At 30.2% G+C, this 15,070-nt stretch overlaps 1 protein-coding gene across 1 annotated transcript in view; it reads left to right on the top strand.

The window, feature by feature from the left end:
- LOC114321176 (S-adenosyl-L-methionine:benzoic acid/salicylic acid carboxyl methyltransferase 3) overlaps positions 1–13,267 on the top strand; it is a 46,425-nt gene extending 33,158 nt beyond the window's left edge. The window contains exons 2-5 of the mRNA XM_082916320.1: positions 10,575–10,697; positions 11,632–12,042; positions 12,340–12,591; positions 12,695–13,267. Of these exons, the coding sequence (XP_082772446.1) occupies positions 10,623–10,697; positions 11,632–12,042; positions 12,340–12,591; positions 12,695–13,057 (1,101 nt within the window). The 5' untranslated portion in view covers positions 10,575–10,622 and the 3' untranslated portion in view covers positions 13,058–13,267. The remainder of the gene's footprint in view (positions 1–10,574; positions 10,698–11,631; positions 12,043–12,339; positions 12,592–12,694) is intronic.
- Positions 13,268–15,070: the final 1,803 nt, after the last annotated feature.

The raw sequence follows: 15,070 nt of genomic DNA, 5'->3' as shown, positions 1-15,070 counted from the left end.
ATATATCAATATGTTGATTCTTCTACACATCCACTTCCATTCCATAATGGAGAGTCATAATAATTAGGATTCATTAAAAAATCAATAATCCCCACACGGGAAAAACCTTTCCCGCAACAAGCTCAATGTTATATTGGTTATGTTCTACCAACGAAAAGCTAGGAGCCTAAAGAAAGCACTAAGAAAAAGATAAGTGTTCTATATAGGCTTGTACTTGGGGTAGACTTGAACATAAATTTAGATGCCTAAATTAAATTTAAGTCGGGCTTTGATGAAAAATGCTTGGCTATTGAGTTCTTGGAACTCTTGGGTAGGCAAAGCAAAGGGTAAAAGTACTAGTAGATGTGAAATGACATGTGTTTGGAATAGTTTGAGATTCAGTCCGAACATGGAAAATGGCGTCATGATCAATATACATTGCTTTTCCAAGGAGTACAATGAATTTCAGCCAAATTCCATTGTTTAGGCCTTCAATTGCTCAATTTTGCCGTTTTAGGAACGATTTGATTCCTTAATTACTTGGTCTAAACAAATATGTTTGACGCTAGGTTTTTTCCAGGATTCTTAGTTTTCATTATGTTTTCAAGATTTGAGCTTAACTCGAATCTTTTCATGCTTGGCAAATTTCGTGTTTTATTTGATTTAGGCATAATTAGTAAGCTTTACCTTTTATGGTATATATCCTAAGTTGAATTAGGGTTAGTCCTATTATAAATGAGCTTGTAAGTCTTAGGACAAAACAACTTTGATATATTATAAACACTTTTGAGAGAGATTTCTCTTATTTTTCCTGTACTTCTGGTAATCTTTTGATTCTACAGATTTGTAGAAGAGTTGCTGCTATCTTAACTGCGTGATTCCGTTGCTGCTACATTTCTACATTGTGTCAAGCTTCGACACTAATACTAAATAACCCAAACAATTTGAAGTCCAAACTATATATAAATTATTAGTTGTTGCATGATATTAAAATAATTTAAACCTTAAATTAAATTCACTATATGTATCCCATACGTGAATAACACAATACAAAACTTATCCTTTTTCTACTCACTTAGAAGTGACAAAGATCACCATGACGATTCCTCGAGTCTCATCTCTCTCTCTCTCTCTCTCTCTCTCTCTCTTTCTCATTATACAAATTATTGGTTTCGATGTTACTAATAATTTTATCCAAAAAACATTAATATGGTATATCTTTAATAAATTAATTATTTTGGAAAAAGCAAAACAAAAAACAAAATTTTTAAATTTGTGGACAATTCGTTCCATTCAAGCCTAATCTGAGTTCAATTTATTATGTTCGATTCGGACTTACAATGACAAATTTAACCTAAAAGTCGAGCTTAAAAGGGTCTAGACAACTCTTAACATAATTCAAATTGACCTTAAGCAATTTGTCAACCTGCCCAAGTTGCATCCTTAGCATTGATATTGAAATCTCTTTGTATGGAACACCCCTCTGCTTGATTTTGAGTTTTCAAAAATAATTTTTAAGTTGATTTTCGTGTTTTGTTATCTTTAGTGAAATTTATTTTAGTCAATTTATTTTTTACTTTTAAGACATACCTAATCTAAATATACTTAAAAATAAAATATTTTTAGAAGAATTCTACAAAAAATCAATAAATATAATAAATAAATAAATAAAAATATATATTGAATTTTGGGCACTCAGTCCATAAGTCAATGTTTGAATTTGTTCAATCTAAAAATTCACACACTAAATTATTGAAAAATTCTATTCCCGCACACCTACTTACCTTAATGCATATCATTTCTCAGTGCACACACTTATTAATTTGATTTTTGATTATTTTTTTCATTCCACACACTTGATATTCCAATTATACCGTAACTCCTTGTACATACACCACCTAAAACCTCTTTCCACACACATTTATCCCCTTTACCCATCCCCAACTATGCCTCATGCTGCACCAAAAAGCTCCCCTAATCTTCATCCATTCTTTCTTCAAAATTCAGATCTCTAAATCCACAAGAATCCATAAGATCTCAACAAAAAACCAACTAAGAAAAAGAGAGAAAAAGTGTGTGAGAAAAATGAGAGTTGAAACAACAACGAGTTTGGTGTAGCAATCACAGTCGATCCAGCTTCTTTAGTACCTTCTCATCAGTCTCTTTCCCAAGCACCACTTGGCACGTCTTTTTCGATTTCTAGAACTATGTTTCTACCAAAAGGCACTGGTTTCATCTTCTCTTCTGCTCCTTTGTCATCTGCCTCTACTGTATTTTCTGTTGATAAGAACTCACGAGCAGTTACAACATCACTGATCAAAGGTCGAGCTCTAACTTCATCTTGGAAACACACTACCTCTATTGCAAGAGCCTGGTACAAACCCTTTGTAGGGTAGTTTGCCTTCTAGCTTTGGATCGGCCATTAATGTAAACATCATTTTATCTTTGAAGAGAGGTTGTGCATGCAAAAGGCACAAAACAATAACATTATAACATACATGACTAAATTACCAAGCCAAGCCACAAATTTTTCAAAATTTGAAATCCTAGAGTTAAATTCTTTAAAGTTCCCAGTGCATTGAAATTTTTTTGTTTTAAAACAATGTGTATAGAGAAAATTCTAATATAATATTGGGTGTGTTTTGATGTCCATTGTAATAATTTTGCTTTAGGGCACAATTATCATTAAAATAAAATTTCATTAAGTGTGTGCACAGAGGTAAGTATGTGTGTGAAAATAGAATTTCCCTAAATTATTATATTTCACAAAGACATACTTCTACAACATGACCAAACTAGCTACATATTTCTCGCCTCATCCCTCTTTCTCTTTTCTCATCTTCTCTTTAATCTCCTTCTCTTTCATCTGATCTCCGACGTCATCGTTGCCTAATCTCAGCCATTGATCGCCACTCTAGGCACCACTTCGTTGTTAGGGATTTGAGGGATGTCATCATCATGATCGATCGGGAAAAAATGAGAGAGAGAAATCCTAACCGAGAATGAAATTCTACAGGTGGCGGTACCGGTGCAGTTGCAACTCCACTGCCTAGGGTTAGGGTTTCGTTTGGGAAGAAAACGATGGTGAAGAATGAGGATTAGGGTTTCATTGAACCACACCTCCGATCAACCATCTCGTGATCGATCTTAATTTGGTTGACTCGCTTAGAGGCCTCGGTAGGGATCTCCTTGGACTAGAAGTATGTTTCGATCATTTCTGCCCGAGAAAGTGTGAGGTTCTTTGAACAAAATCGGGTCTGACCCTATTTCATCGTTGTTGTTGTTTCGATACAATGTTCGTGTTGATGAGAGCTGAATCGATGACAACCTGAAGTACCTAGACTGTAATGGAAAATGATGTTGGAATGGTTGAAGGAGATTAAAACTAGGGTTTTGAGAGGCGATGGTAAGAGATAAGCGTAAAGGTGAGGTGCAAATGGAAGAGACTGTAGAGATTGGTCTACGGTGCTTGATAAGGAAAGAGAAGATAGATAGGACTCGACAGAAACGGAGAGAGGACAGAGCCATGGAAATCGATGCTTAGAAAGAGAAAATATTATGTATATTGTGATTATAGTACAGTTATTCATATGCTTGGTCTCTCTCTGCAAATTTGTGTGTGAGTTCTTCTTATGCTTGTGTGAGTTCTTCATATGCTTGGTATCTCTCTCTTTCTCTCTCTCCAAATATGTGAAATCAATTTGTACAAATTTGAACGGCCTAGCCTCTCTCTTTCTTTTTGCAAACCTGTGTGTGAAATCAATTTGGACAAATAAAAATTGAACAAATAAAATAGGCTTAGTAAAATTAAACAAATAGAGGAAATAGGCTTACTGAATCTCAACAAATAGAATTTGAACTGATAGATTTTCAACAAATAGATTTTTTGAACAGATAATTTCAACAGATAGATTTTTTAAATGGATATATTTTTTTAACTTTTGATAGATAGATATAAATTTGACTAGATAAGTTCAAAAAAATTGAACAAATAAAAACGATTGGGATAGGTAAGTTAAAGGACAGTAATTAAACAAAATGTCCTCGAAAAGAATAAAATGTACTTCTCACCATAATATTCTACAAAAAGTGTACATCTCACTCAAAAAAAATACTCATGGGACTTAACAGCTCAAGCAATTCTCAGATTAAATTTATTATCAATTTTTTCTTGAATATATATATATATATATATAGATATTGTAACTTTGTAATTAGTGAATTTCTGAAAGACTTTTTGACAAATTTTATACTTTTTAAGTGCAATTTCATTTAGAAAATCTAAAAGATCAAAAAACTAATTAAAATATCAAAAAATTATTAAAAATAAAAAAAAAATATGAATTAAAAATTCAAAAACTATTTTAGAAAACTCTTAAACTAAACAGGAGTGTATGGAGATACTCTCTTCTTTGTTTTGAAGGTTGGTTGAAATTATTTAAATAAATATATTTTTTAATTTTTTATAAAAGAATATATAAAAAAAATAGAGAAATGATTAGATTAAAAATAAATAAAAAAATAAAAATATATATATATATAAATACACTTATATAATGTACCTCAATAGCGCCTAAAAACAACTTTCGACTTCAATGATTCTAGGCTGACAAGATGAATAGTTAGGCTTAATTTGTGAGGTAGATTAATTTTTTAATTTTTTTATTATAGTTTGGGTTAAAAGATTAGATATTTTAATTTTTATAAAAAAAATAAAATAATTATAATTTAAATATAATATTTTATTTTATTTATTTTATTTTATTTTATTTTATTTTTATTCTTTTTTATGACTATTTTAATATTTTAACTCCTAAAATTAACCTGCCAAACGAGGGCTTACGAATTAATGATGTGTTATTTTTCAGTTGACCTCGACGACTTCGTCACGAATCACGTGTACATGCCACATTGTTCAACGCATGCAAAATGTGATGGAGATACGGACAAATGTCACGAATCACGTACATGCCACATTGTTCAACGCATGCAAAATGTGATGGAGATACGGACAAATGTCAGTGATGTGTCTCTTCTTAGGAACAGTTGCTAGAAAATAGTACAATGAAAAAGGGAGAAGAGACACATCGGCACAATCAAATTTTAGTTAGGGTTTTTATTAAATTTTATTAAAAACAAATTTTAAAAATTTATCGTTAAAAATAATTTTTATCTATGTTATTAAAAATTAATTATTAGTGACTTTTTTTGTGGTGATTTTTATAATTTGTTACTAAAACTTATAATTAGGCCTCATTTGGGTACATGTTTTTTTAGTAATATTTTGACTTTTTAGTTAAAATGTGATGTAAAAAAAATTAGTATGTTTTGGATAACTTTTTGACTTTTTACCAATGTTTTGAAAACCGGACCGGTGAGCTAACCGAAAAAGGGACCTGGTGGACGGGTCACCGGTTCAACCGTCTGGTCAAAGCGGTCGAACCATGACGTCATAATTAATATTATATAATTAAAAAATATAATTAAAAATTATAAATAAATAAAAATATGTATAAATACTCAAATAAAAATAAAAATTGTTGTATAATATTTATTAATAATATTTAATAAAGTCATAATTGATAAAAAAAAAAAGTCACTTGTTTTAAACATTACCTCCAAACAAATTGATTGAATGTTAGGTTTAATTTTGGAGGGAAATGAAATTTTCAACTCTCCCTACAATTAATATGTTTCAAATAATTTGAATGAATCCCACATAGAATTTTGTAAGTTCTTTTTGAAAAATCTTTTCCTATAAATAGGAATAGACTTTCATAATCTTCTCCAACTTTCAATGAGACTCTTCCTTATGAGAGGAGACTCTTAAAATAAGATTTTTTAGTCAAAATTTTAAAATATATTTATAACATATATATATATATATATATATAAGAGAAAGAAAAGAAAGAAAGAAAAAAAAAAAAAAATCACCGGTCTAACCTGCCAAAACCCGGTCTGGGTCACCGGTTATCCCGATTTGACCGCCGGGTCCAGCGATTTTTCATTTCCAGGCCGGTTTTGCTCCTAGTTCGGTTCTAGGGGATTGACCGGACCGGAAGAAGGCCCGGTTCCCGGTTCGACTGGTCGGTCCGATCCGGGTTTCACAACATTGCTTTTTACGAAAAGATGTGCAAAAAGTAGTGAGAAAAAGGAATCTTTGACTTTTTTACATGAGTTGTTAGTTTTTTTAGTTTTTTTAGTAACTTTTTGACTTTTTGGCTAAAAGGGCACTTGCCAAACGAGGCCTTAGTGACTTTTTCTTTGATAAAGTTTTCAAACTGCTGTTAAAAGTTAAAAATTAGTGACTTTTTTAAATAATTTTTTTAAACTGTCGATAAAACTTTCAAACAAAAGTCACTAATTTTAAGAGGAATCCCTGTGAGATTATATCTTTTATTGGAAATTATCTATTGTATAGAAATATCTGTTTTGGACTATCTATAGAGGATAGTTTTGACTATTATAGAAATTGAATGAAGGATAGTTTTGATTGTTATAGAAATTGTATGAGGATTAGGTGAATTGGAATCACTTATTCATACATCTTACATCAAGCATTGTTGCATACTTAAACATTATAAATGTTCTGTTTTGAGAAAAAGATGCAAATACCTTGGCGAATTTAGTTAGGGAGTGAGGTTGTGGTTATTATGTTAGCTTGTGTGTCCTTGGTGAAAATCCAAAAACCCGCGCGGTTAGGTGCCGATCCTTCCAATTAGTACAAGTAAAATAGTTTTGGTAGTACTTGTATAGCCTACTAGCAAACACATACCTAGAGATTCTCAGTGTTTTATATCCACTACCCTGTTTCTGTTATAAAAGGATTATTTTCATGACTTGATATATAATCTGACATTACATAATTTTGAGATAAAAATTGAGGAATGTTTAACAAATGGCATGCATGTGTATTCATCATGACTTTGTTAAAATTCATATGTTACGTTAAAGTATCTTTACTGGATTTTGGCTCGCCATATGTGGAAAACAATATTTAGGTGCTGATCAGAGACGAAATCAGAATTTCAATTACGGAGGGGCCGAGATATGAAAAAAAAAACCATTTATATATCAATTGTTATCTACTGTCATATTTCAATTCAAAAATAAAAAATAATTAAGATTTGATATTAAAATAAGGGAATCGTTATTCTCACTCAACTTTATTCCCAATACACTCCCTTCTTTATTTTTATTATACATAGAAGGGAGTGTATCTGGAATAAAGAGGAGTGAGAATAATTACTATGTCTAATAAGGACAAAGAATGGAGTGCATTTGGAGTAAAGTAGAGTAGAGTAGAAATAATGACTCCCTTAAATAACACATAAAATTTATTATCTATTTAGTCTTCAGATGATCAAAAAAGAAGTCATACCTACTCAACTTTAATAAATAAATAACAAAGAAATCATAACTTAGTTAATTCTTTATATATGCTAACTCCCAATTATCGATTAAAGTGAAGGTAATTTTTTTTTTCTTTTCAAATTTCAAAAGTTTTACTAGGGCTAAGTTTGGGATGTTTCAAAAAAGTTAAAAAGTCAAAAAGTTACTCAAAAAGTTAAAAAGTTAACACTATTCATCAAAAGTCAACAATTACGGCTCCACAACTCCCAATTCAAATTTTTCCCTACAAATCAATTTTTACAATTTTTTATTACACATTTTTCAATAAAAAGTCAAAAAGTTAACCCAAACATCCATATTTTCAACCTCAATTTTTTAGTCCAAAAAGACAAAAAGTGCACTTATTTTAGTCTTCCCAAACTTGGCCTAGGTCTCACGTGAATTTCATTAATATGATATTAACATTATGAGTATGCTTCATGTGGTGATAAATAAATTGTGATAAAAAAATATATATATAATTATGTATTATTACTGTTAAATTATGCTTTTATTAAATAAATCTATAAAAAAAAGATAATAATTCTATTTTTTTGGTGTACAAATTCTTTCGTACAGATGAGCTTGTTTTTATTAAGGCCCATTAAGTGTTCAATATTGCTAAGGTAGAGCAGCAGGGGCATTTCTAATAACAAGAAGGTTTTTGGTATCATAGCATATCATCCTAATAGCATTATTCCTTTGAACAAGGGGGCAATGGCCCCTCACTGTCTACAAATAGATCCGTCTCTGGTGCTGATGATATGTCTCTATTAAGGACATAGATTGGGAAGGCTTGGAGCCAAGGGCTTCTTTTATTTGTTTGATGTAATTATTTTGTATAAGTCTTGGGCTTAGTTGTATTGAGTTAAACTCATTTTGATATACCCAAGTGCCGATTTGGAAAGATGTAACCATTAGGACATATGATTATTTGATTTTACTTTTATTTTAAATTCATGTATCCATGTCATATATTATAAATTTAAGATCTAGAATTTATAAATATATACCGCTTGTGTCATCTTTTGTATGATCAAGATTATAAATGGAATATAAAATATGAGTTTATTGATTATTTGTAAGAAATATTACGAGATGGGATATTATTATTTATTTTGGAACGTTACACAAAGACTACCGTCGTAATCTTCTCAAAAATAAATAAGTCAATATAATTTGTGACGATTGATTTCTAAATTCAAACATAAGAATGTGCAAAAGTGGCCAACTAAGTTGGTTCAATTAATTAAAAACTAATTCTATTCAAGTATAACACACATTTTCTCCCTATGCTTTTTTTCTCTCCAATCCCCCTACAGGAAAATGTTTAATTCAATATTGAAAATGTAATTTGCAAAACAAAATAATCGGAGGGAACAGAGGAGAGCGGAGTGGAAAAAGAGTCTAGCAGGTACAATCATGTATGGCAACAATCGTCACTAAAAGAGGGCGAAGTCAGGCAAGAGTCTCCTAGGATTGGCTTTTCTTTCAATCCTTGACCAGATTAAAAGGTGGTGTTAGATCCGTAGGGCTCCATCACCGGTTTTATTTTGATAATGTGAACCGTTCAATATGTAAAATTTGTCGAGTACTATACGCCTGTAAAAAATCATGTTGATCAAATATCGATATTTATTTTATCGGATCAGATTTCTATTAATTGTTTATTTTTTTACCGTCTATTTTTTTTATACAAAACTTATTTGTTCACATAGTTATCGATATCGAATCAATGTAATTTATATATATATATATAATACTTGACGAGTTATACACAACGAGTCCAATAACATCCTCAACTGGAGAGGGCCAAACCCATGCACTAATAGTTGTTAGCAGTGATCTTCCATGATGAGTCTCACAATTTTAATTAATAAAAATTAAATTGTTGCATCATGTGTTATTGTCTTTGGAACAATAAATAATTTTTCATAAAATACAGTAATTATATATCTAAAGGCTTTTTTTGATCTAAGATTTGTGTAGCAAAACGAAAAGAAGAAATAAATAAATAAAATCAATCAAATAAACAACCTATTTGTGCTTAGAAAATGATAAAGAAAAAATTAATAGATATATAAAATAAAATAAAATAAAAAGTTCAACAGATGTGATTCACAAGCAACTTATCGAGTCTTGGGTTGGAACAGAAAAGGGGAAGAAAAAATGAAAATGGTTTGCCTTTGCATTTCCATGTAAAACAATATTTACCAATAAATTTCATCTCACAGACAAGTATTTTAATTAGTCTTAACTTTTTTCTATTGATCTGTTAAGTCCTATTAGTGGAGAGTTTCTTTTTGTGTGGTCCTATTTTTGATTTTGATAGTGTTTTAGTAGACAACTATACCATTTTATTAATATAATACTCTAATGTGGCAAGTATTAATGTGACGCTCCGAAAAAATTAAAAACTTCTTAATGTATTTTTTTTCTAAATGTGACAACGTAGCGGGTATGACGTGATACTCCAAAATTTTTACTCAAAAAAAATAAATAAAAACTCTTTAGTTTACTTTTCTCTAATGTGATAACGTGGCGGGTATGATGTGACACTTCAAAAAAAATAAAAACTCTTTAGTGTATTTTTCCTAATGTGGCAACGTGGCAAGTATGATGTGACACTTAAAAAAATTAGTGTACTTTTTCCTAATATGACAACGTGATGGGTATGATGTGACGCTTCAAGAAAAATAAACTCTCTAATGTATTTTTCCTCAATGTGGCAACGTGACGAGTATAATGTGACACTTAAAAAAAAACTGTTTAGTGTACTTTTTCCTAATGTGACAACGTGACGAGTATGATGTGATTTTTAAAAAAATAAAAATATTTTTCTCAAACGTGATAACATAGCGGGTATAATGTGATACTTCAAAAAAAAATAAAAACTCTTTAGTGTATTTTTTTTCAAATATGACATTCCAATGTGCCGGCAAATGAGTCATTACAAATCCAAAAGAATTAAATGGATCACAAAAAAAACATATGAGACTATATGAATTATAAGTCCAAAATATAATACTTATTGGTCAATCTCCCTAAAATATTCATATTTTTTTTTTTACGTATTTTCCTTAAAAAATCCAAAAAACTAATGCAGCATAAAAAAGAAAGAAAAAAATGTGAGACTATAAGCTAATGAAAAGACAGAAGCAAATTATTTCATCTCAAGTTGAAAAAGTCGTATTTGCCCCCAGGTCATCTATATATAGACCAGAAGGGCAAGGGCGGCAAACAAAGGAAACATGGTGGTCCAAAATGTTCTTCACATGAATGCAGGCAATGGAGAAACTAGCTATGCCAATAACTCAACCCTTCAGGTCTCTCTCTCTCTCTCTCTCTCTCTCTCTGTTTTATAAATAGGATAAATTTATCAAATGATAAATTTATTAATCTCTTTTGTTTTTATAAATAAATTTACAGTAATAAATTTATCAATCAAAACCTGTAGATAAATAAGTCTAGTTAGTAGGACTAATTGGTAAGTATCCCTTTTAAATATCAATCAACATGTACCGTATTGGTCAATACATATCTGGTTTTTTCATTCTAACACCGATACATTCCAGTACATTCCGGTATATTGGTTGAAATGAAAATCACATGTGTATCGGTCAATTCCCAAAACGTATCAGGTTTCACACCTGATATGGCGAGTTCAATTGCTATAAAGCACTTTTTTGCGACTGTTAATTTTAAAAAACTCCTGACCGCGACAGTTGATTTTAGATGCATATCGTTTGATACTCTTCATAATATGACACCGCAATCAATACCGATATATGTCCAGATAGTACTATTTAAAATTATGATGCAAACCCTTGCATCACCTTTCACTACATCATATAAGTGTTTTACGGACCAAACTCTTTCATCTCTACAAGTGAAAATTTTGTTGGAAAAAATGACCTTAGCAACAAAATGAAAATGTCACTAATAAATATAGTTTTAGAGATAAAATAATTTTGTGCCAAAAGATTTACTTTTTGAACAAAATTTTTGGTCCCAAAAAAATAGTAATTCATTATTAAATGACTAATTTTGTCGCTAAAAATACAATAATGACATTTTTGGAAATTAAGATATTTCAACTCTTATTTTTTGTGTCTAAAACATTAATTTGTTGTAGTGTTTATCAACTCTTCCTTGTACACCAAAATCAACATTACTTAAAAAGAATAATACATCATTTTTATTTACTCATTCGTTTTATTTATTATGGCATCTAAACAATTTAATCATATGTTTATTCAGAAAACAGCAATATTGATGGCGAGGCCAGTTCTAGAAGACACCCTCAAGAAAGTGTACAACAATGATGCCTTCCCAAAACACCTAAAAATAGCAGATTTGGGTTGCTCTTCAGGACCAAACACATTCTTAGTCATCTCTCAAATAATTAACATCATTCATAATTTGATGCAACAAAACAATTGCAAAGCACCAGAGATTGAAATATGTTTAAATGATCTTCCCCAAAATGACTTCAACAACATTTTCAAATTGCTCCCAACATTCTATAAGAAGATCAAAACAGAGAAAGAAGAAAAGTTACACGGGACTTGCTTTGTATTAGGGGTGCCTGGTTCTTTTTATTGTAGGATTTTCCCAAGAAAGAGCTTGCACTTTGTTCATTCGTCTTATAGTGTTCACTGGCTATCTCAGGTTTGTGTTGTTTTTCTGGTATCAAACATATGCACACAAAAATCAAGTATAAATCAAATTAAGGGTCCTAAAGTGAAATAACATTTATCAACTTAGCTTATGATCAAACTAAATTAACTATTGAACTCCAAATTTAAACAAACAAAACATTCATAAAATTGTTACCATATCTTACTTTTTAATTTTTATTTATTGCGCGAGAGGTGTTGACATCACAACAAAATTAGTTAATCAACACGACATGTTAAGTAATTTTTTATTTTTATTTTTTATTTTTATTTTTTATATTAATGATAGGTTCCTGAAAGACTGGAGAACAAGGGAAATATATACATGGCAAGAACGAGTCCACCGACAGTTTTTGAAGCATATTTAAAGCAATTTCAAATGGACTTCTCAACATTTCTAAGTTTGCGCTCTGAGGAAATTGTAGTTGGCGGGCCTATGATTTTAACGTTTCTCGGTAGGAGGATTGCAGATCCCACTGACAAAGATTGTTGCATCCTCTGGGAATTGCTCACAAAGTCACTGCTCGACTTGGTGCCTGAGGTTTAATCCATTTCTCTTCGTATATCCCAATTAAAATTTACGATGCTCATTGCCTTTCTGTAGAACTATTTGAAAGTAACTGCAGCTATTTCATTGGTCGTAGGGACTCGTTCAGAAGGAAGCTATTGATTCATTCAATTTTCCTTTTTATTATCCACACAAGGATGAAGTAAAAGCAATAATTGAAAAGGAGGGGTCGTTCAATCTTGAAAGGCTGGAAGTTTCCGAGTGCAATTGGGACGCTAATGACAACAATGATGATGAACATTTTGTGTTTGACAAGGATAGGAGTGGTAAAAATGTTGCAAATTTAATAAGAGCGGTTACTGAACCTTTGGTGGTTAGTCATTTTGGAGAATTCATAGTTGACGATGTTTTCAAAAAATTCGCAAACCATGTTGCTGATCATCTATGCTCAGAGAAATCCAAGTTCATCAATATCGTCGTTTCATTGTCGAAGAAGTAATAAATTGACAAAGGAATGACGTCAAAACAAACTATTCCGATTTCCTTAGATTTAAGAAAATAAACTGTTTTATTTTTTATATTGAACTTGCTTGTAGTATGCAGATGTATCTTTTAAAGAACAAGTTGTACTAGTTCTTGATATTAAACTGCTTATAGTTTGCATGTGTATGCATTACATGTTAAATAATAATAACTTATGTTTTTAATATGATTTAAAAGTTATGCTTTACTTACATTAATATGTGATGGGTTAATTTGCTAGTTTGTTGCATATTGGAGTAACAATGGAAGAGAAAATTCCATCTACCATACCAAGCCACCTATAATGAGAAAGTTTTGGCATTTGGATTTGGCAAGGGCTCGGAAGTAATTTTCAGAAGAACATCTATAATAGATTGTGATATTTCAATTGTGTTAATGTCACATTTTAATAAAGCATCAAAATATCATATTTTGATAGACTTACTCAGTAGTGTATATGCTACTTTTAAAATGATTTAATTTCTACCATAAGATAGAATAAAAAAATCACAATGATGAAATCAGAGAAAAATTACAAGATATAGCAATAACAAGGTAAAAGTTTGATGATGTTGACAAAATCTGAGAAAATAACATTGTACTCCCTCCAAAGTCTCAAGTTTGAAACTTTTTAGGTGCAAATAATTTTTTGGGGTCAATCTATATATACGAAACTTTGTCTCAGCTTTAATTGGTATTAATCGATTAGTTAGTTTAATTAACCGAATACCGAATTATAAAACAAAAAAAAAAAAAAAAAAAAAGAAAGACAAAAAAAGGAGAGAATTCTTTGCAAGGCAAAGTTCCATAATAAACTTGACACCAAGAAAGGAAGATTCAAATGAACTTTTGGAACTAAAGTTGAGTATATCAGCAACTTTCTATGTAAGCTAGAAATAGTAAAATTTGAACCAAAATCAACTAGCTATATTCATAAATCTAAACTACCTTTCAGAATCAACCTTCCTAACAATTAGATCAATTTTAGCCTATGATTGTTTTATGAGGAAACAAATTAATCAAAAGAATGCAGATCTTACTTTTAGTAATCATAGACAACTTAATATCATTTGAAGAAGGGAAATTCATTCATTCACATTTCAAATAGTGACTTCACATAGCTTTAGCATACAGCAATAGTGTTCAAATAACAGCAAATAAATGCATTTATCTCACATTTCAAAAGTCATTAATTATAGAGAAAATTTCACTTTGCACCCCCAAATTATCATTTAAAAATCAATTTAATCCCTATTCTTTTAATAATATTAGTTTTACACAAACTATTTGATTTTGAATCAATTTACCTCCGTCGTTAGTTGCCGACTATAATCAAATGAAAATTGACGACGTGATACTGAAACTTCAATTGAAATTTTATTTTATCTCCCAAATTATTCTCAAAATATCAATTAAACCCCTAAATATATTTATAAAAAAATTTAATTTAAATATCTAATAATAATTTTCATCTAAAAAAACGAGAAAAATAAATTTTAAATATAAGATTTATAAAAAAATTATTTAAAAAATATACCTCATTTAAAATTTTTGCTTTTAAGTCTCAAATTACCTTGAATCAGCCCTAAAGCCCAAATTTTTGAGCCTACTCTCTCTCTCTCTTTCCTAGCAATTGTAGATAGCTTATCTCTCAGATTAATTTGAACAAAACTGCTCGACTGGTAATACGTTGACAAATCGTGTGGGTAAAAATTTAAACCACACATAATCTGAGATAAATATCTTTCTTCGAGATTTAAAAAACAATATTGAACGACAAAATTATTATTAGATATTTAATTTTCATTTTTTTTTATATATATTCAAGGATTTAATTGATATTTTGAAGAATAGTTTGGAGGTAAAATAAAATTTCAAATGAAGCTTCGGTGCCACATTAACAACTTCTATTTAATTATAGACAGCAACAGATGATGATAGGAGTAAAATTGACTCAAAATTGAATAGTCTAAGTGTAAAATTGATAATA

The sequence above is a fragment of the Camellia sinensis genome, chromosome 2 (genome assembly GCF_055761805.1).
Source record: "Camellia sinensis isolate YWXY chromosome 2, ASM5576180v1, whole genome shotgun sequence".
NCBI lineage: Eukaryota > Viridiplantae > Streptophyta > Magnoliopsida > Ericales > Theaceae > Camellia > Camellia sinensis.
The sequence above is the reverse complement of the archived record's forward strand: the minus strand, read 5'-3'. Positions and strand labels throughout refer to the sequence as shown.